Source organism: Camelus ferus, chromosome 13 (assembly GCF_009834535.1).
Source record: "Camelus ferus isolate YT-003-E chromosome 13, BCGSAC_Cfer_1.0, whole genome shotgun sequence".
Taxonomy (NCBI): Eukaryota; Metazoa; Chordata; class Mammalia; order Artiodactyla; family Camelidae; genus Camelus; species Camelus ferus.
The window spans coordinates 44,057,030-44,076,555 of NC_045708.1; the positions used below are offsets into that span (position 1 = coordinate 44,057,030).

Below are 19,526 nucleotides of genomic sequence, written 5' to 3' on the forward strand. Positions count from 1 at the left end.
TTTTTCTCTTGAGAGATAAATAAACTTCAATTTTTTTTTTTTTTTTTTACTAACCATGGAATTTTTTCAATTTTGATAAAAATTAGAAAATTTAACATTGTAACCATTTTTAAGTGTACCGTTTAACAATATTAAGTATATACATATTTCTGTGCAATCAATCTCCAGAATATTTTTATCTTGAACAACTGAGACTCTATATCCATTCAACCAAGATTCCCCATTTTCCCCTACCCACAGTCTCTGACAACCACCATTTTACTTCCTGTTTCTATGAGTTCAACCACTCTAGATACCTCACATAAGTAGAATCATATAGTATATGCCCTTTTTTGGACTGGATTATTTAATTTAGTGTAATGTCCTCAAGGTTTATCCCAGTAGTATCATATGTCACAATTTTAACATTGTAAGGTGGAGTAACATTCCATTGCACTTTACAGTTTGTTCATCCATTCAACCATTGATAGACACTTGGGTTGATCCCCTTCTTATGTCGTTTTAAGCCATCATTATTTTGGAGCCTCTATTATAGAAACCAAATCTATACTAACCAGGTGGCTTTTAAACTAAAAAAAAAAAATACTGCAAGTTGCAGTTACAAATGCATTTTACATCATGACTCAGGACACATAAACATAAATATACACACATAAAACATAACTATGTATAATATACATACATATATTTAATTATATGAAAGAAATAAAGTTTCATGAAAAAAGAAACTTATCCTTAGTACAGAGGAAACATTGATCTTTTCTAATCTATTTTTATTTCAGAAAAAATTGTTGGTCTTGATCCACAAAATTAACTTTATGTCCTGATAATAAACTGTTACCTACAGTTTCAAAGACAGTATCCTAAAAGATCTCATCCCTCATGTGCTCAACCTGTTCTGGGGTCTAGAGAAAAAAAAAAAAAATGATTGCAAGAGTCACTGTCCTCGAATAGACTGCAGCCTGTGGGAAAGATACATAAATCATGTGTCATAAGCAAAGTGATGGAGGTGCATTCGGTCATCTCTGAAGGAGGGAAATGGTAGTTTCCTAGAAAGTGGGGAAAACATCTGAAGGGAGGTTATACTGGAGTAGATTCCTCATGCAGAGGTAGTGGTTTACTGTGTAGAGAAACTAGGAAAATACCTTCTTGTGTTATTCTTCTAGGGAGGAGCAGGTGTGATGGCACAGAGGCATAAATAAGGATAGTGCAATGAAAAACACATGTTTTTAGTGAGGCCACTATGTTGGGTGGGTAGGGTTGAGGTTGAACAGGCAGGAGGGGCTACGTCACAGGGAAGGATACACCAGACCCAGGAGTCTGAACATCATCCACAGGGCAGTGGAAGACATGACTTAACAGAAGGAAAGGTGAGGACCAGATTTCATTGGTGAACGGAATGTAACCCTTTCTGGGAACCAACCACAATGTCAATGGACTTCACTGTTTTTCCCACTAGACTGGGAGTTTCCTGAGAGCAGGGATATTCTGCTATATTTGTATTACACGGACCCATCACAATCCTGACAGAAAAACTGAAGAATGTGCCCGTTCTCCAGTCCACCAGGTGCTGTGACTGCCCTACCATCTCTCCATCCTACCATTTGTCTTCTGGCCTGAATTTTGGGAAGTGTTGAGAAGGCACCATCCTGACCTGGCCCAGGCACACCCACTGACGCACTCACCTTGGATGTCTGGGTAGAAGGCCATGTAGAGCAGACCCCAGCGCAGCGTCGTCGAAGTTGTCTCCGTTCCAGCGAAGAAGAGGTCCAGGGTGCTGGAGATGAGGTTTTCTTCATTGAAACTTGAGGTAGCATTGCCTCTATGCTGGAAAGCACAAAATGTATTGGTTTATTCAGATGGTTCTTGGTTGTCACAATACATAGGGGCTTCATCCTAGAGAGAACATGGAGGGAGAGACCTCCAGGGGAAATGACTTTCCCTTTGGCCTTCTCAGGAGGTTGGAATGTCATTAGCATCCTCCTGCCCTTGTGTTGGTTATTTTGTTTTGGTGGATGACCATCAAGACAACTAATTATTTTACATCCATGATTTGGGAAATTTTATTAGTATACTAGAAAAGCAACCTGGGTTTCCAATATTAGCCACATCATTCACTATCTGTGTCACTTAAGCAAGTTTCTATACCTTTTACCAGAAAGAATAAACTGAATTTCTCTGAAGTGCAACAATTCTCATTTCTCCCCATTAGTCTTTTCCTTGCTAGGTTAAACTTCTCTGATTCCAACAACCTTTCCTCATGGTTCTCCAGCATCTTTACCACCTTCCTCCAGAAGCTTCACTGTGTCAACATTCCTCTGTGTGTGGTCTCACACCCGCACACCTTATAGCAAATAAAGTCTCCACTTTGAGGAAAAGTCAATGTTTTTATTAATGTTATGCCAATAAGGAGAATAATAAAGGATATGGAAAGAAATCCATCATTCTGTCAACTCCAGGTGAAGGAACAAATAATGTGATGTGTTAAAGATGATGACAGGAATGCAGTGATGTGTACTAAGCAGAGGGGTTACCACATGAAAATCTATGCATCCAACTTGCCTGCTTTCCTGCTTCTTTCCTATAATGTTGGAAAGTGAATGACATGTGGACAAGCAAGGACAGAAAAGTCCCTCCCACTTGAGTCTGATCTGTGGCATCAGACTCAGTTTTACTTGTGCTGGGTAGCTGAGGAGGGAAGGGGTAGGGAACTGGAAACCAGCTCAACTAAAAATGAAACAACGTTTATCCTTCTGTGTGTATTTCCTTCAGATATGGTTAGAGGGCAGAGAAAAGACTACGAAAGGCAATTTTTCAGATTTCAAAGGCTTCAATCCAAATATCATTGAACTTCTATCATTATTTCTGTTTTTTATTATTTTAAAAGTTTAAATTAACATTTTTCAGGTGTCATCCTGAAGTAGGGTTCCTTCTGGATATATGCCCAGGAGCGGGATTCCTGGGTCATACGGTAAGTCTATTCCTGGTATTTTGAGGCATCTCCATACTGTTTTCCACAGTGGCTGCACCAAACTGCATTCCCACCAGCAGTGTAGGAGGGTTCCCCTTTCTCCACAGCCTCTCCAGCATTTGTTATTTGTGGATTTTTTAATGATGGCCATTCTGACTGGTGTGAGGTGATACCTCATTGTAGTTTTGATTTGCATTTCTCTGATAATTAGCGATATTGAGCATTTTTTCATGTGCCTATTGATCATTTGTATGTCTTCCTTGGAGAATTGCTTGTTTAGGTCTTTTGCCCATTTTTGGATTGGGTTGTTTGGTTGTTTCTTATTAAGTTGTATGAGCTGCTTATATATTCTGGAGATCAAGCCTTTGTTGGTTTCATTTGCAATAATTTTTTCCCGTTCTGTAGGTTGTCATTTTGTTTTACTTATGGTTTCCTTTGCTGTGCAGAAGCTTGTAAGTTTCATTAGGTCCCATTTGTTTACTCTTGCTTTTATTTCTATTACTTGAGTAGACTCTTCTAGAAGGACATTTTTGAGATGTATGTCAGATAATGTCTTGCCTGTATTTTCCTCTAGGAGGTTTATTGTATCTTGTCTTATGTTTAAGTCTTTGATCCATTTTGAGTAGATTTTTGTGTATGGTGTAAGGGAGAGTTCTAACCTCATTGCTTCACATGCTGCTGTCCAGTTTTCCCAATACCATTTGCTGAAGAGACTGTCTTTATTTCATTGTATATTCTTGCCTCCTGTGTCGAAGATGAGTTGACCAAAAGTTTGTGGGTTCATTTCTGGGCTCTCTATTCTGTTCCATTGGTCAATGTTCATAGCAGCACTATTTATAATAGCCAAGACATGGAAAAAGCCTAAATGTCCATTAATGGATGACTGGATAAAGAAGATGTGGTATATTTATACAATGGAACTCAGCCATAAAAACCGACAATATAACGCGATTTGCAGCAACATGGATGCTCCTGGAGAATGTCATTCTAAGTGAAGTAAGCCAGAAAGAGAAAGAAAAATACCATATGAGATCGCTCATATGTGGAATCTAAAAAACAAAAAACAAAAACAACAAAAACAAAGCATAAATACAAAATAGAAATAGACTCATAGACATAGAATACAAACTTATGGTTGCCAAGGGGGTGGAGGGTAGGAAGGGATAGACGGGATTTCAAAACTGTAGAACAGATAAACAAGATTATACTGTACAGCACAGGGAAATATACACAAGATCTTATGGTAGCTCACAGAGAAAAAAATGTCTCAATGAATATATATATGTTTATGTATGACTGAAAAATTGTGCTGTACACTGGAATTTGACACAACATTATAAAATTATTATAAATCAATAAAAATTAATTAATTAATTAATTAATTAACATTTTGCAAATGCATTTCTTTTCGTATTGAAGTATAGTCAATTTACAATGTTGTGTTAATTTCTGGTATACAGTATAGTGATATATATATACCTTTTTGAGTCCTGTTCATTATAGGCTATTACGTGACATCAAACAGTGCCACATGCTATTCAGTAGGACATTGCTGTTTATCTGTTTTACACTTAATATTACAAATCTCAAACTCCCAATTTATCCATCCCCACCTTATTTCCCCCCTGGTGGTCATAAGTTTTCTTTTCTAGGTCTGTGAGTCTGTCTCTGTGTTATAAATAAGTTCATTTGTGTCTTTTTTATTTCTAAGATTCCACATATAAGTAATGTCACATGGTATTTTTCTTTCTCTTTCTGGCTTACTTCACTTAGTGTGATGATGTCCAGGTACATCTACGTTGCTTTGGATGACATTATTTTATTCTTTTTTTACAGTTGAGTAGTATTCCATTGTGTATATGTATATGTACATATACACTATATATATATATACACACACACATACATACACCATATATATAATATATACACCACAACTACTTTATCCAGTCATCTGTTGATGGACATGTTGCTTCCATATGTTGGCAATTATAAATAGTGTTGCTATGAACATTAAGGTGCATGTATCTTTTCAAATTAGTTTCCTTCAGATATATGCCCAGGAGTGGGATTGCTGAATCAAACGTCAGGTCTATTTTTAGTTTTTTAAGGAATCACCATACTAGTTTCCATAATGGATGTACCAAACTACATTCCCACCAACAGTGCAGGATGGTTGCCTTTTCTCCATCCCCTCCTCAGCATTTATGGTTTGTGGACTTTTTGTTGATGGCCATTCTGACGAGTGTGAAGTGATACCTCATTGTAGTTTTGATTTGCATATCTCTAATAATTAGTGACATTGAGCATTTTTTCATATGCCTATAGGTAATTTTTATGTCTTCACTGGAAAAATGTTTGTTTAGGTCTTTGGCTCATTATTTGTGTTATTTGTTTTTTTGTTATGGGGTTATATGAGCTGTTTCTATATTCTGGAAATTAAACCCTAGTCAGTCACATCATTGGCAAATATTTTCTCTGATTCCTTAGGTTGTCTTTTCATTTTTTTACAGTGCCCCTTACTGTGCAAAAGCTTGTAAGTTTAAGTTGGTCCCAGTTAATACTTAACCAGTTAATACTAACACACAGAATCACAAAAGACCCAGAATTGCCAAAGCAATATTGAAGAAAAAGAACAAAGCTGGAGAAATTACCCTCCCAGACTTCAGACAATACTACAGAACTACAGTAATAAAAACAGCAGGGTATTGGTACAAAAACAGACATATAGATCAACAGAAAAGAATAGAGAGCCCAGAAATAAACCAACACACCTATTGTCCATTAATCTTCAACAAAGGAGGTAGGAACATTCAATGGAGAAAAGACAGTCTTTTCAATAAGTGGGGTTGGAAAAGCTGGACAACCACATGTAAATAAGTAAAGTTAGAACACTCTCCCACACCATAAAAAATAAACTCAAAATGGCTTAAAGACTCAAGCATAAGATAAGACACCTTGAAGAGAACATAGGCAAAACATTTTCTGATGTAAATCATAGCAATGCTCTCATAGGGCAGTCTACTAATGCAGTAGAAATAAAAGCAAAAATAAACAAACAGAACCTAACTAACCTGAATTATATCTTTATTTCTAACTGTCTCATCAGTTCTGAGTTAATGGCATTCCACTACTCTATGAAATATTGCCTCTATTTTTACTCCTCTGGGCTAGGCAGAATATTGACCCACAGAGATGACCACATTCTGATTTCTGGAACCCAGGATGGTAGGTTATATGGCTGAAAGGACTTTGAATGTCCTTTAAATTAAAGATCTTGATATGAGAAGATTATTCTGGATCATCCCAGGACGCCCAATATATTCACAAGAGTCTTTATAAGAGAGAGGCAAGAACGTCAAAAAGAGAAGATGTAATGGTAGCAGACAAAGTGTGACACTGATGACTCTGAAGATGGAGGAAAGAGCTGTGAGTCAAGGAGTACAGGCAGCTTTAGAAGCTGGAAAAGTCAAGAAAATGAATTCTCCTCTATAACTTCTAGAAGAAGCCAGCCCTGCAACACATTGACTTCTGCCCAGTAAAACTGCTTTCAGACTTCTGACCTCTGGAACCAAAAGAGAATAAATTTGTGTTGTTTTAAGCCCCCATGTTTGTGGTAATTTGTTACAGCAGCAATTAGACACTCGAATCCCCGCAACTGCTCCTTAAGAATAAAACTCAGGAAATAACTCTGAATTCCTCACCTTCTCTATTTCCTGGAGGTAAGCATCAATGAAGTCTCTTGCTTCGGCAGGATTCCAGTCTCTCTTGTGGTTTTCAATCACTCTGGCAATGAACATTTTCAGTTTCTCCCAGTTACGAAAGAGCCTTTGGTGGGGTCCAGGGAGGAAATTCATTATCAGCCGAAAAACATTGTAAAGCTGATTGAGAAAAACAAAACAGTCATGGAGACAACATGGTGCCAGTTTTCCACCTTTTAAGACAATGAAACCATCTTCTCTTTCTATTTCTTTCCTTTGCTTATATTTAATCCTTGGAGTCACCCTTGACTTTTCTTATCTCTCAATCCTCTTCTTACCCCTCTGGCCAAGTATTTCAGCCCTCCATCCACAATATAACTGGTTTCAGATCACTTCTTACCACTCCGATTGCTTTGTGATCCTAGTATAATCCACCAGCATTTCCTCCCTGGATGCTGTGATAGCCTCCAACAGGTTTCCTGATTCCATCCTTCACCCCATTCCCAGTCTATTTTCCATTGAGCTCCCTGGATGACTGTTTACAGTTTAATTGATCATTTCACTTTCTGGCTCTCAATTCTCCAGTGACTTACCATGACATTTAGATGAAATTCTATCTCATTCTCCTGGCCTGAAGCTCTACATGAGCTGCCCGTCACACTCCTGTCTCCTTCTCTGCTATCATCCCCACCGTCTTCCTCTCTCTTACTCTTTCCAGTGCAGCCCCACCGGCCTCTGTGGTAACACCCAGGATGTCCTTGTTTAGGTCTTTGCATTTGCTGTTCCTTCCACCTGGAATGGTCTTCCTCTGAAATCTGCACAACTCCAGCCCCTTCCTTCATTAAGGTGCTGCTCAAAGGCCACCTACTTGGACCTGTCTTACCTGATGATCCTATAATTAGCAGAACTTCTGCAGCCTCCTTCCATTCCTTTATTTTGTTTTAATTTACTTCTTGGCAGTTATCACTAGTGTGTGTGTGTATATATATATATTTGTGTGTGTATAAAACATGTCTGTCTGTCTATGTATCTATGTTACACATACATATGTCTGCCTCAACTATGATGTAAACTCCATGTGGGTAAGACATTTTATACTGAAATAAAGTGATTTTGAATATATTTTTCTAATATTTGCTAGAAAGTAGATAGCATAACATAATGGAAAATTGCCTAGATTTAGATGAAACAGGCATGGGTTTGCTCTGTTGCTTTCTAGCTATAATACGTTGGTGATAATAGTACTAATAAAAATAGTAATAATGTGATTTGTCCCTTCTTAAACTAGCTGCCCGAGGGTTTTTTCCAAAACCAAATGACATGAGATCCACCCCCCACTTAACACAGCCAGTGGACACTATGTGGATTTCCTTACTCATTCCCATGTCTGCTTGCATACATCAGGATGCTTCATCTCATCTTTAAAGAACTGTTGTAAAAAGTCAACTGAGGTAAAGTGTGGTTGTCCATCAAAGTGCCTGGTCTCTTTTGCATCTCTAAGAAATGCTTCTATCCCCACCCCAAGGCCCCATCCTAGTGTCCCAGGAATTTCTCTTTCCTGGGAACAGTCTGCTGGGTACCCACAGAACTTTCATGACATCCTAGGTTCTATCTTAATAGGAGGGAAGAAAATGGAATTACTGAATAGGGGATTACCCTAATTAGTAGTGAGAACAGGGAACATTATTCAAAAATAACGTTGACAATAATCATAACAGCTCACGTTCATTAGGCCCCTTCAATGTGCCAGGAATCAGGGGGACTACTTTATCAGTTTTGGTGTGTGGGGTCCAGAAAGCTCCAGGCAAAGATGTTTGTCAGGAACAAATAAAAGTAAACCTTCTTCTAGATACCAGAGAGGTGACCTCAACACTTGTGGCTGATTTTCCCTAGAAGTGTCTTTCAAATCCAGAAAGGAGACAGAGGAGGAGGGCAGGGCCCACCAAGGAAGGGGTGAGGTTTTAACCCCCTACATCTATACCTGACAGAATTAGAAGATTGACCATATCAAGTGTGGATGGGCATGTAAGCAGTGCAGCCATGTGGGAAACTTGAGTACGTTTTACATCCAGGTGTATATGCAAGAGAAACAGGAGGCTGTGACCACATGAACAACTGAACAAGAATGTTCACTGCAGCTTTACTCACAATGTCCCCACACTGGAAATCACCCAAGTGTCCATCAGTAGAGAAAAGGCTAACAAACAGTGTCATATTCATACAATGGAAAAGTAAACAGAATTTAAAAACAAAAGCAACTAACACATGAATCTCCAGGGAGAGTCAGGCACAAGAGAGAACTGAGGGAGGATGGATGTGGTGGTTAGGGAGGAACATGGAGAGGAGGGACTCGAAGGTGATAGCAATATTGTGCTTTTTGAAGAAAACAACATATGTGCACAGGTGCATTCATGTGAAGTTTTGAACTTTACACGAATGTTAATACCATTATTTGTCTATAGTATATATGTAACAATATTCAAAACACTAAATTCAATAGAATGACTTCAAATAAGTTTGTGTTAAAGGGAAATTAAAAAGGTTATGTATTCTTTTTTTTTTCTTTTAGAGGAAGAACCCCTCTGTGTCTGACATCAGCCTACTATCCGTATCCGAGGTAGGAAGTGAGAATGTCTCACCTGGCACCACATTGATGTCTCCAGATACGTGGCCTCATCCAACAGCCTCAGCAGCTCCTGGAACTGATCATCCTTGTAGTCAAAGCGCTCCCCAAATGTGATGGAGCAAATAATATTGGAAACTGCATTGTTGATTTTGAAGTGAGGGTTGAAAGGCTGTCCTGGAGGGAGAGAAGGATTTTTTTTTTTTCCATTTCCTCTGAGGGTGTACCCTACATGACACAGGACACACTGAGAACAGAACCACCTCTGAGACTGTGGCCCCAGCACCCTCCACAGGGTCTGACCTACAGCAAGTACTCAGTCAGTGCCTGGAAGTCAAACTGACGACCAGGATTTAAAATCAATAAATCAATACGGTGTTCTGTACCCGTCTTCTTGTGTCTAATTCTCCAGCTCCCCTCGGTGCCCTACACAGTGCTGGGCACAGGGCAGGCACGTGGCCACTTATTAAGCATCTGGTCAGTGAAGGAATGAGCCGCAGTCTCCTGCACCTGTCCTATGACACACGCACCGTCCTCCTCTCCTATTGCCTGGGTGAGGTAGCAGGCCTCTTCCTGAATGCGTTCCTCTAAGCTCTTCTTTCCTAAACCAAAGTTCCTCAGTGTCATCAGGGTGAACCTTCTTTGTTCCTTCCACACCTGGCCATTGGACATGATCAATCCTGGGAAAAAGAGAGCCAACATTATGTAAAGACACCCAACAAATGCCATGGGGATGTGTGTCAGATGTAAGGAAGGAAAAGAGCATTAAGGCACTTGAAAACTATGCAGAGAAATGATCCCAAAGCAGTGAATATGATGGTTAGCATTTACTGATTACTTGCAATGCTGGACATATTTGTATTTTTAATGCATTATGTAATTTAGCACTCACAGAACCTCTCTGAGCAGATACTCTCATGGCTACCAACACTGAACTCCAATTTTGTTGATAAGAAAACTGAGATAAAATTAAACTCTGCAAGGTCACAGAGTTAGTAAGCGGCTGAACAGGCTTTCAAATTCAAATCTCCCATATTCCAGAGTCCATACTTTGATTACTTGTCACCTAAGTATATTTAAGTAATTTTTATTCTACATACTAAGAATGCACTTACGGATTAGACACAATCCATACTCATAAGGAGGAAAGGAGAGGTCCTTGCCAAGTTGGACCTAAAGGTTAATGAATCACTCAAGAAAACAAGGAAGTGTGAACAGTCTATTCCCAAAGAACAACACAGGCAAAGGAAAAAATTATCACCTCGGGTGTGCAATAGACCATTTATTTCACAACATGGATCCAGCCACATTCCTTTTAGTCTTCACATCCAGAGCACTCTTCAGCCCCTTTTAATAGCTGGCTTTGGCCTTCGCCCTCTCAATGAAATGCCTCTGCCTGCTGTCAAATCCAGGATGCTTTTCAAACTTACCTTGATACATCAGCAGACTGAGAATTTCTTTCTTGAAACACTTACATACAGTGGTGCTCAGGACACCTCACTCTCCAGATTTTCCTCCTAATTCTCTGACCACAGAGAACTTAGCATATTTTTGTTAATTCATCTACTTGTTTCAAATTTTGAAATGACGCAGTTCTTCAGGATTCATCTTTTTCAAGATTCTTCTCTTCCTATCCTATCCTCCATTTCTAGGAATCTCACTAATTCCTAAAATTTAAATGGCATGTACTGATATTGAGCATCTATTTCTGTCTCTCAGCTCCAGGCTTGCATACAAGTGTCTGCTTCACTCTGCTGACTTAAAGGATTTCAAACTCAGCGTATCCATGACTGAATTCCTGATTTCCTCCACGCCACTCCCACCCCCCACCCCAAGGCTAGCCCACACCTTGTCCTCCCCAGGTGTTCCTTCTTCCTTTATCTGCCCACTTGGGCGTCCACCTCAATACCTCATTCTCCCTATATTTAGGTCATCATGTCTTACTGGATTTCCTTCCCGAATATCTTAAATCCATCCCTCTTCACAGCTACTCTCCTGGTCTAATCTACTGTACTTTCAATTCTTGCCACCTCCCTATTGCAAGCTACCACCTTCTCTAACCAAAAATGCTACAATAGTCTCTTTATCCCTTTATTGAATCCTTGACATTGCAGCCTAGATAATCTTTAAAATGCACAATGTGAATATGAGTCCTTCCTCTACTTAAACCATTCAAGAATTTCCACTGTTGTTTGGATTAAAACAACATTCTTAACAAGACCGTGCATGAAGGATCCTGGCCAAACGCAGCAGCTTCATCTCCACTGAATCCCTGCGCTGCCACACTGGCCCCCTTTTGTTCCCCAAGTTCACTGTCCTCCTGCCCTCCTCAGAGACTTTTCATATTCTGTTCCCTCTGCCTGGCTGTTTCCTCACTGTATTAAATTGTCATGTATTTACATTAGTTTTTTTCTGATTATCAGGATTAGATTAGATATCTCTGATAAGTGAACCTTGCCCTTATCTTTATAACTAAATATTAGAGTAATTGATACTGTCTTTCTGAATAGAAGTAAGTTACATAAAGACAAGGATTTTGTCTTTTCTACTCACTGTTACATCACTCATGCCTGGCACCAGGCTTCACATGGCAGATAACAAATCACGTGAGGGATGTAGAGGTAATGGGTAGAATAGTTAAAAGAGGAATTGAGAATCACCTGGAAAAATGGTGCTTTTGTAGAATATATTTGAATTTTTGTTTAGATTTTTAAATGTGTAAGTTTATTTAATTATCATTTTATGTGTTCATTGCAACTATTCTAACATAGACCAGAAGGCTGGAGATACCTTGTGGGGCACAGTCTTAACACTAAAGCATGAGGAACTAGAGGCGCGGAGGGATCACATACTCAGCAGAAGGACACAGATCCACATCCATTTTCTAGGGGAAAAGATTTCGATGGGGAAGTGGAAAGTGGGACTGAGAACACGTTGCCTCTTTCTCTGTTTACAAAATACTTCATTGAGTGAGGAGGACACTGATGGATCAGAGCACTCAGAGTTTATGCGGGTGACACAGCTTCTCCCAAATCCGTGACTTTGAGGCTGACCCTGCCAGGGTCCCTGAGGACGTGCCTTCAGCAGGGAAATGCAGGCACTCAGCTTCCTTCGGGGGCAGGAACTTTATGATGGGCCTGGTCCCTGGGAGTGTTGGAGCATTAAGTCACAGAGGCACCTGTCACAGACCACAGGAGTGTCCAACAAGGTATCTTACAAGAGTCCAGACACTTACCATTTTCCTTAAAGACATGTTCTCGAAGAGGGGTTATGGGGCGGTTCACAAAGTTTTGGCCCTGGTGGACAAGGGCTTCTTTGATTAAGGGCAATCCAGTTATAACAACTGAAACCAAGTCACCGACGTCCAGGCGAAAAAGTTCCCCGTATTTCTTCACAAACTGAAAAATAGTAAAATAGTCACAATTGAATATGCACACGGCTGTGTGTTCAGGAATGAAGGGTGTGTGTGTAGCTTGTATTGAGGGGAGGTTGTGTGTGCATGTGTGTGTGTGCGCGCACCTTGATCTGATGGGAATGTTTCTATCTGTTTCCATTTATCTTCCTCTCAACTAGGTTTGGGTTCAATTCACTACAGGACATAAACTTTCCTTATAATCATTCATTCATATGTTGAACCTACTTGAACTGAGTGAGCACGTACCATGTGTCCTAAGAGCCAGGCATAAAGATACAACGATAATAAAATAAACAATGTCTCTAACCTCAAGCATCGTAGAGTCTAGTGAAGGGAGAGAATTCAGCACATGTGACTCACCAGAGAAGGCTGAGATATTTTAGTGAAAGTCTGTTATAGCAAGCCTGAACTTTTTAGCAAATCATATCTGTTTAATCAGAAGAGAATGTCCCCTCCAACAACACATTCCAGTTAATAGAAAATTCATTATAGGGCTGGGGTCAGGTGTGGAGAAGAGCACACCCTGGTTTTGGAGCCACGTGTAAATCTCAACTCTGTCGTTGACGAGCTGTGAGCATTTAGGAATGTTGTTTCACTTTCTTGAGCCTCAGCTCCCCAGTTATAAAGGGGAAAGTTATTCCTCCTTCAAAGTGTTCTGTGAGGAAGAATGAGCGCAGCAATGTGAAGAATGCTTTGTTTTCTGGTACCAGACAGCCACTGCAGACTGTAAGGAATGAATGGGCTCTGTGTGCAAAGGGATGTGCATGGACATGCCCATGGTGACAGGAAGGACGAGAGCACAGGGATGATGCCCTGAAGAAAGGCACTCATGTCACAGACAACCACGTTAAGCACCTTCACCTTTTATCTCATTTAACTTCACAACCACCCTACAGTAGTAATGATTTTCATTGTCTTTCAGAAAAGGAAAATGAGTTACAGTCAAAGTAACTTAGCCAAGGTGAGAAAGCTATTGGATACGGGAGGGAATTTGGCAGGCATCGTGTAAGTTATAAGGATAAACACATGAACCTGAGATGGTGCGAGGACCTTAGAGTTTAGTGGGATGAGAGTCTGAAAGTGAGAATGACGGTGAGGGGGGCAGGGAGAGGAGGAGAGAGAGGGAATGGCAGAGTGTGCAGGCGTGGCACGAGTGTACACAGGTGAGCAGGTATGTGCCAGTACGGCCTGGATGGCAGTCAATGGTCAATAGTCAAAGGCTTACCTGACCTCCTTCCTCAAAAGACAATTCTACGTAGACCCTGTCCCTGCTTCCTGCATGTGGGGCTGTGTCCAGCTGCAGCGATGCTATCTAACAGAAGGCCTCATGTCCTCCAGGTGTCCATGGCTCCTCCTCCCTAACTGCCATCCACTTATGCTCCCTCAAGTCACCCCAAGCACCTTGGAGCCCACCACCCCCTCAGAGCAAATACCATGGATTTAGTCTCATTCCACCACCCTGCTCCCATATTATAGATCATGCTTGAATTCAACCCTTTCATTGTCCTTTTGGCCCAGAGTTTCCACCAATGTTTGTTTATCACTAGCACAGTAAGCCCTGTCTTGTTAGAAAGCCTGTTTCTTCACTGCCTTCTCACTGTGTTTTAGCTCATGTCACTTTCCCCCATTTAAAAATCTCCTGTCCCTTTTACTCCTTGACTAACATTCCTTTCAAGTTCACCCAAATTTATTACCACATTCCATTGAGGTTATCCCCAGGGCTTCCCATTCAGTGATCCCATCTAATGTCATCTCATTTAGTTACAAAAAGTTTACACCACACATTTCATCATAAACTGTCTTGTACTGTGCCTGTCATATGGTGAGAAGTTCATAGTCTGTTTGAATAAATGAACCCCCAAATAAATCAATTATCCTCTAACCATATCATGGAAAATCAGGTAGCGTAAGTGGAGACTAGGTGTAGCAGTCAAAGAGTCCTGGGTTCAAGTCCTTGTTTGGCCATTATCGATTTTGAATACCTTAGGCAAATAACTTGACTGTTTTCAGTCAGTTTCCTCAGTGGTAAAATGGAAACAGCACCAGAAGTTTCCTAACTTGTGTGTCTTTTGTGAAGATTTAATGAAAATAACATGTAAATCCTTATACAAGACCCAGCAGAGTGTTTATACTTAATGTTTCCAAACTGTTAGAATGTAACTGTAATTAAAACTAAATCACACCATTTAACTCTATTTGTTTAACTCAATTTTCCTTTAAAGCCAAAAATATTAACAATTTAATCCTATATAAAATAAAATTTGACAGTTCTGGTGAAAAATCTTTGGGCCAGAAATAAGACCCTAGCCTCAGTTTCATGCCTGGCCAGTTTTATGACCTTAGGCAGATAATTTATCCCCTCTAGTCACATCTATCTTAGTGGTAAAACAAGGGTACAAATCAAGTTTCTGATTCCAGACAAGAGTGAGTAAAAGCCTCCCATTTTACTCCTGCTACTCATCACTGATTGGCACAGACCAAAAATAATTCTAATAAAATCCTGTTTTTTTGTAGCAGAGGTGCAGGAAAAGGGTGGCACACCAGGACTAAAACTTGCAACCTTTCTACCTTCCTGTTCAGGAGTCAAATACCATGAAAAAGATGAGATGCTCCCCGCCTGAGTCAGGGGGCTACAGCAGTGGAGAATATAGGTAGAAACTTGTCTTTACCTGACCTCAGCAACAACAAGGTGACCAATTCCACTGTTAAGTCTGTAAGCTGAATTGTGACTGTCACCTCCAAACTGCAGCAAGGAGACTCTTGGAGAACTCATGGGACAAAATTCTGATTCCTACCACTCTACAGAAATAAGGAGGTACCTTTCCCCATGGAGCAGATATGGGGAGATCTCTGACTTCGGTCCCCCTCTCAAGTAAGGAACAGGCTTTCCTACTCAGAAAAGCTCCAGTCTTTCGCTCCACCCTCATTCTCTCCAGCCTGCACTGATGATAACGTGGGTTGGAATCTTGAGGGGGTGGGCAACACAAAGTGGGGTATACCAGAATAGCACTGCAGAGGCTTAGAACCTAAACTGACAGTTGAACCACAATCCACAAGAGTGAGCATTCTGAACAAAAGCAAGTTGTTTACTTGCTAAAATGAAAGATTTATATAGAGTCCAGAGTCATCCTACAAAATACACCAAATGTCCAGCGTATAGTTTAAAATACTCATGTTACCAAGAACCAAGGGAAGCTCAACTTGGATAAGTTGAAACCAATACTGAGATGATAGAGATGTTGGAATTATAGGATAAATACTTTAAAGCAGCTATTATAAATATGTTTCAATAAGCAATTACACTCTCAAATTTTTTTAAAAGGAAATCTTAACAAAGAAATAGAAAATATACATAAGAACCAAAGAGACATTTTGGAAATGAAAAATAAAATAACCTAAACAAAAACTCAATAGAGCAACTTGATGCAGAGTGGTAAGGACAGAAGAATCAGTGAAATTGAACACAATAGAAAGTATCCAATTTTAATAACACAGAGAAAATAGACTGAAAAAAGAACAAACACTGAGCTTCAGGGACTGATGTTAGAATGACAAAAGATCTATTATTTGTACAATCAGTGCCTAAGAGTATCAAAAAGAAAGGGAAAAAACAAAACGTGGACTTGAAAAAGTATTTGAAGAAATAATAGCTGAGAAATTCTCAAATTCGTTATCAGAAAAACCTACAGATCCAAGAAGCTGTGAGTGAACACAATAATCCCAAATAATTCAACACCAAGACATATCATAATCAAACCTCTGAAAACTAAAAACAATGAAAACTTCCTTGAAAGCATGCAGAGGAAACCAACTCATTACTTACAAAGAACAACAATTCAAATTACAGCAGATTTCTCATCAGAAACTAGGGAGGCCAGAAAATAGTAGCACAGTATTTTTGAGAGTAAAAGAAACTGTCAATCTAGAATTCTATATCTGGTGATAAAGTAATTCAGAAATGAAAGTGAAAGAAATACATACTTAGATGAAGGAAAGCTAAGAGAATTTTTACCAGCAGAACAGTTCTAAAGGGGGCTAAAGAAAGTTCTTCAGTTAGGGAAGAAAAAGCAACAGAAAGGGTAAGTAAATGGGTAAATACAGTAGACTGTTCTTTTCATCTTTAATTTTAAAAATTGTATTTCACAGTTAAAAGCAAAATTAATAATACTGTCTGATGTGGTTCTTAATGTATGTAGAGAGAATATTTAAGATAGTTTATGTATTATAAAGTGGGGAAGGTAAAGTGACCTAAAGTTTTAAGGTGTCTAAATTCCACCTGAAGTGGTAATGTGTTGATTCTTTTTTCAATAAGCTGTGTATGCATAGCATTATAATCTTTATAGCAAGCAGTTAAATTACAGTACAAAGAGATACTCAAAAACAGTACAGGTAAAATAGAATTCTTTAAAAATGTTGACTCACAGAAAGACAGCAAAAAGAGGAATAAAATTAAAATTTTAAAAGTAGAAAATAAAAAGTAAAGTGGCAGACATGTGTTAACAAAAATGATTACATTAGCTATAAATGACCTAAATTAACCAATTCAAAGACAGAGATTGGTATACTTTTTAAAAAAAAACACCTAGGTGTTATCAACAAGAAACTCATTTCAAATATAACCATATAAGTAGGTTAAAAGTGAAAGAATGGAGATGCATATACAAATCCTAATCAAAACAGATGTGCTGTGGCTACATAACATCAGACAAAGGAAAGTTCAGGCAAAGAAAATTACCAGAGATAAAGAGGGACATTATAATAATTAAATAATTATTAAATAATTAAAGAGCCAGTTCACCAAGATGACATAACAATTTTCATGTGTATGCACCATTTGAAAGAGCTGCCAAATACATAAATGAAAGCTACCAGAACTGACTGAGACCTGACAAGCCTGTAATTATTTTTGGAGACTTCAACATGCCTCTCCTAGTCACTGAGAAAATCAGTAGGTAAGAAATCAACAAGGGTACAGAAGAACTAAAGAACACAGTCATCTAATTATATCTAAGTGACATATGGTCTAGAACACTCCACCTGACAACAGCAGAATACACATTTTTTTCAAGCATGCATGGTGATGTATCTTGGGTCATAAAACCAACTTTAACATATTTTAAAAAATTGAAATCACACAAAATATGTCCTTTGACAATAATTCAAACTAGATGTTATTAACAGAAAGAAAACAGGAAAATGTCTCAATACTTGGAAATTAAACAGCACATTTCTTAAACAAGGGGACAGGTTTAGAACCATAGCTTTATAACTCAGTGACTAATCCTGTCACTTCATGATGCCAATTGGGTATTTCTCCCAGAAAGTGATAAACCCTTCTCCATCTGAACTTGAGTGTACATCACAGGCTTGTGTTTAAAGTGCTCCAGGTAATTTCTAGGAAAAGGGGAAATAATATTTGCTGGGCACCTACTATTAGCTGCATTAATATTGACCATTCACTGTTTTATTTAATGTTCACAACTACCTATCACAGTGTTGTCTCTCAGTAAGTTACCAGAGCTGAGAGGCAGGGAACCAGCTGAAGATTCTTGGGAAAGTACTGGATGTTGGAGAGAATTTTAAGGAACTCAGAGTGGCCACAGTTTCGAAGCCCTGACGGGAGATGATTACAAATAAGTGGACAGAGGCTACAAGAAGTGTTCCAAGTGGCTCCCTAGGGAGTCTGAAATTGAGGTGCAGCTGGGATGTAGGGAAAATCTAAGCAGAGGAATGACATTTTAAATGACTACTTTAGTGACAGTGGATTGCAGGGCTAGGAGGCTGAAGGTGAGGGGCTCAATCCTTGTGGGGACAGGAGCAATTCACTTAAAAGTGGTGAGGATTTAGGTAGTAATATCACCATTATACACATGGGAAATGGAGCCTCAAAGAAGGAAAGTACAGCATCTTTTGCTCCAACGATAACAGTATTAAAAAAACAAGGTGATCATACTATAAGTAGTGTGTTGCAATAATATGTAACACAACAGGCAACAACATGACTTAAAGAACGTATCGTGTCTGGCACACTTAAATAGTAAACAATTTAGAATATTTCACCCCTAGAAAGGGCAGGTGGAATCATGCCAGTTGACAGTGAGGAAAACAAGGCTTTAAAGCCCCAAGTACCCGGGTACATTTTTCAGCGTGAGGGTCCCCCCTGCCCCAATCTTCCCGCCCTCGGTACCCGCACTGGTCCTGCAGGTCTGGGTCAGGACGCGCCCAGGCACCTTCGCCCTCTCCTACCCGCTGAACCGACAGGTGCCCCTTCTGTAAGTCCAGATGAAAGAGGTGTCCCACGAAGGGCAGGCGCGGGGGCCCAGGCGGGTAGTTCTTTGGGCGCCGCCTTTTGAGGAAATCAGCAAAGAAGAGAAATACGACGGCACCCAGCAGGAGAGTGCGGAGACGGAGCAGCCCCCAGAGGGCCTCCGCCAGGGAGCCCACCACCGCGAGCATGGCTGAGAGTCTGCTTCTCTTCCGCGTTCTGAGCGGTGACGGTCCCAGCGGGTCCCTGACTGTGAGCACCCAGCCCCGCCCCTCAGCCCGCCCCCAGGCCCCGCCCCGCCCCTGATCCAGTTCCCGGGCCCCGCCCTCATCCCGCTCCCGGCGGCGCCTTTCCCTTGCAGCCCCCAGGGCCCGGGCTCTCAGGACCCAGCCCGCTCTTCCCGCCCCAGGCGCCGCAGCGCCCCCCTCCTGCCGCCCCTGGCTCGCAGTGGCACGGGTTCTGCCTGACCCGTCTGGTCTCTTTCCCAGGCCCCGCCCCCAACCCGCCCCCAACCCGCCCCCACCGGTCCCCTTTTGCCTCCGCCCCGACGC

At 40.3% G+C, this 19,526-nt stretch overlaps 1 protein-coding gene across 4 annotated transcripts in view; it reads right to left on the minus strand.

Annotated features, from left to right (window-relative positions):
• LOC102511878 (cytochrome P450 2J2) overlaps positions 1 to 19,229 on the minus strand; it is a 35,245-nt gene extending 16,016 nt beyond the window's left edge. For 2 of the 4 annotated variants that reach the window (XR_004325061.1, XM_032494408.1), the window contains exons 1-6: positions 18,957 to 19,227; positions 12,531 to 12,693; positions 9,826 to 9,975; positions 9,312 to 9,472; positions 6,676 to 6,852; positions 1,686 to 1,827 (exon numbers count right to left, since the gene is read on the minus strand). Coding sequence is in view for 3 of the 4 variants with exons in the window: in XM_032494408.1 (XP_032350299.1) it covers positions 1,686 to 1,827; positions 6,676 to 6,852; positions 9,312 to 9,472; positions 9,826 to 9,975; positions 12,531 to 12,693; positions 18,957 to 19,166 (1,003 nt within the window). In the remaining variant the exon portion in view is untranslated. Of the gene's footprint in view, positions 1 to 1,685; positions 1,828 to 6,675; positions 6,853 to 9,311; positions 9,473 to 9,825; positions 9,976 to 12,530; positions 12,694 to 18,956 lie in introns of all 4 variants that reach the window. The other 2 variants (XM_032494409.1, XM_032494410.1) reach the window with 2 other exon arrangements.
• Between the last annotated feature and the right edge of the window lie 297 nt (positions 19,230 to 19,526).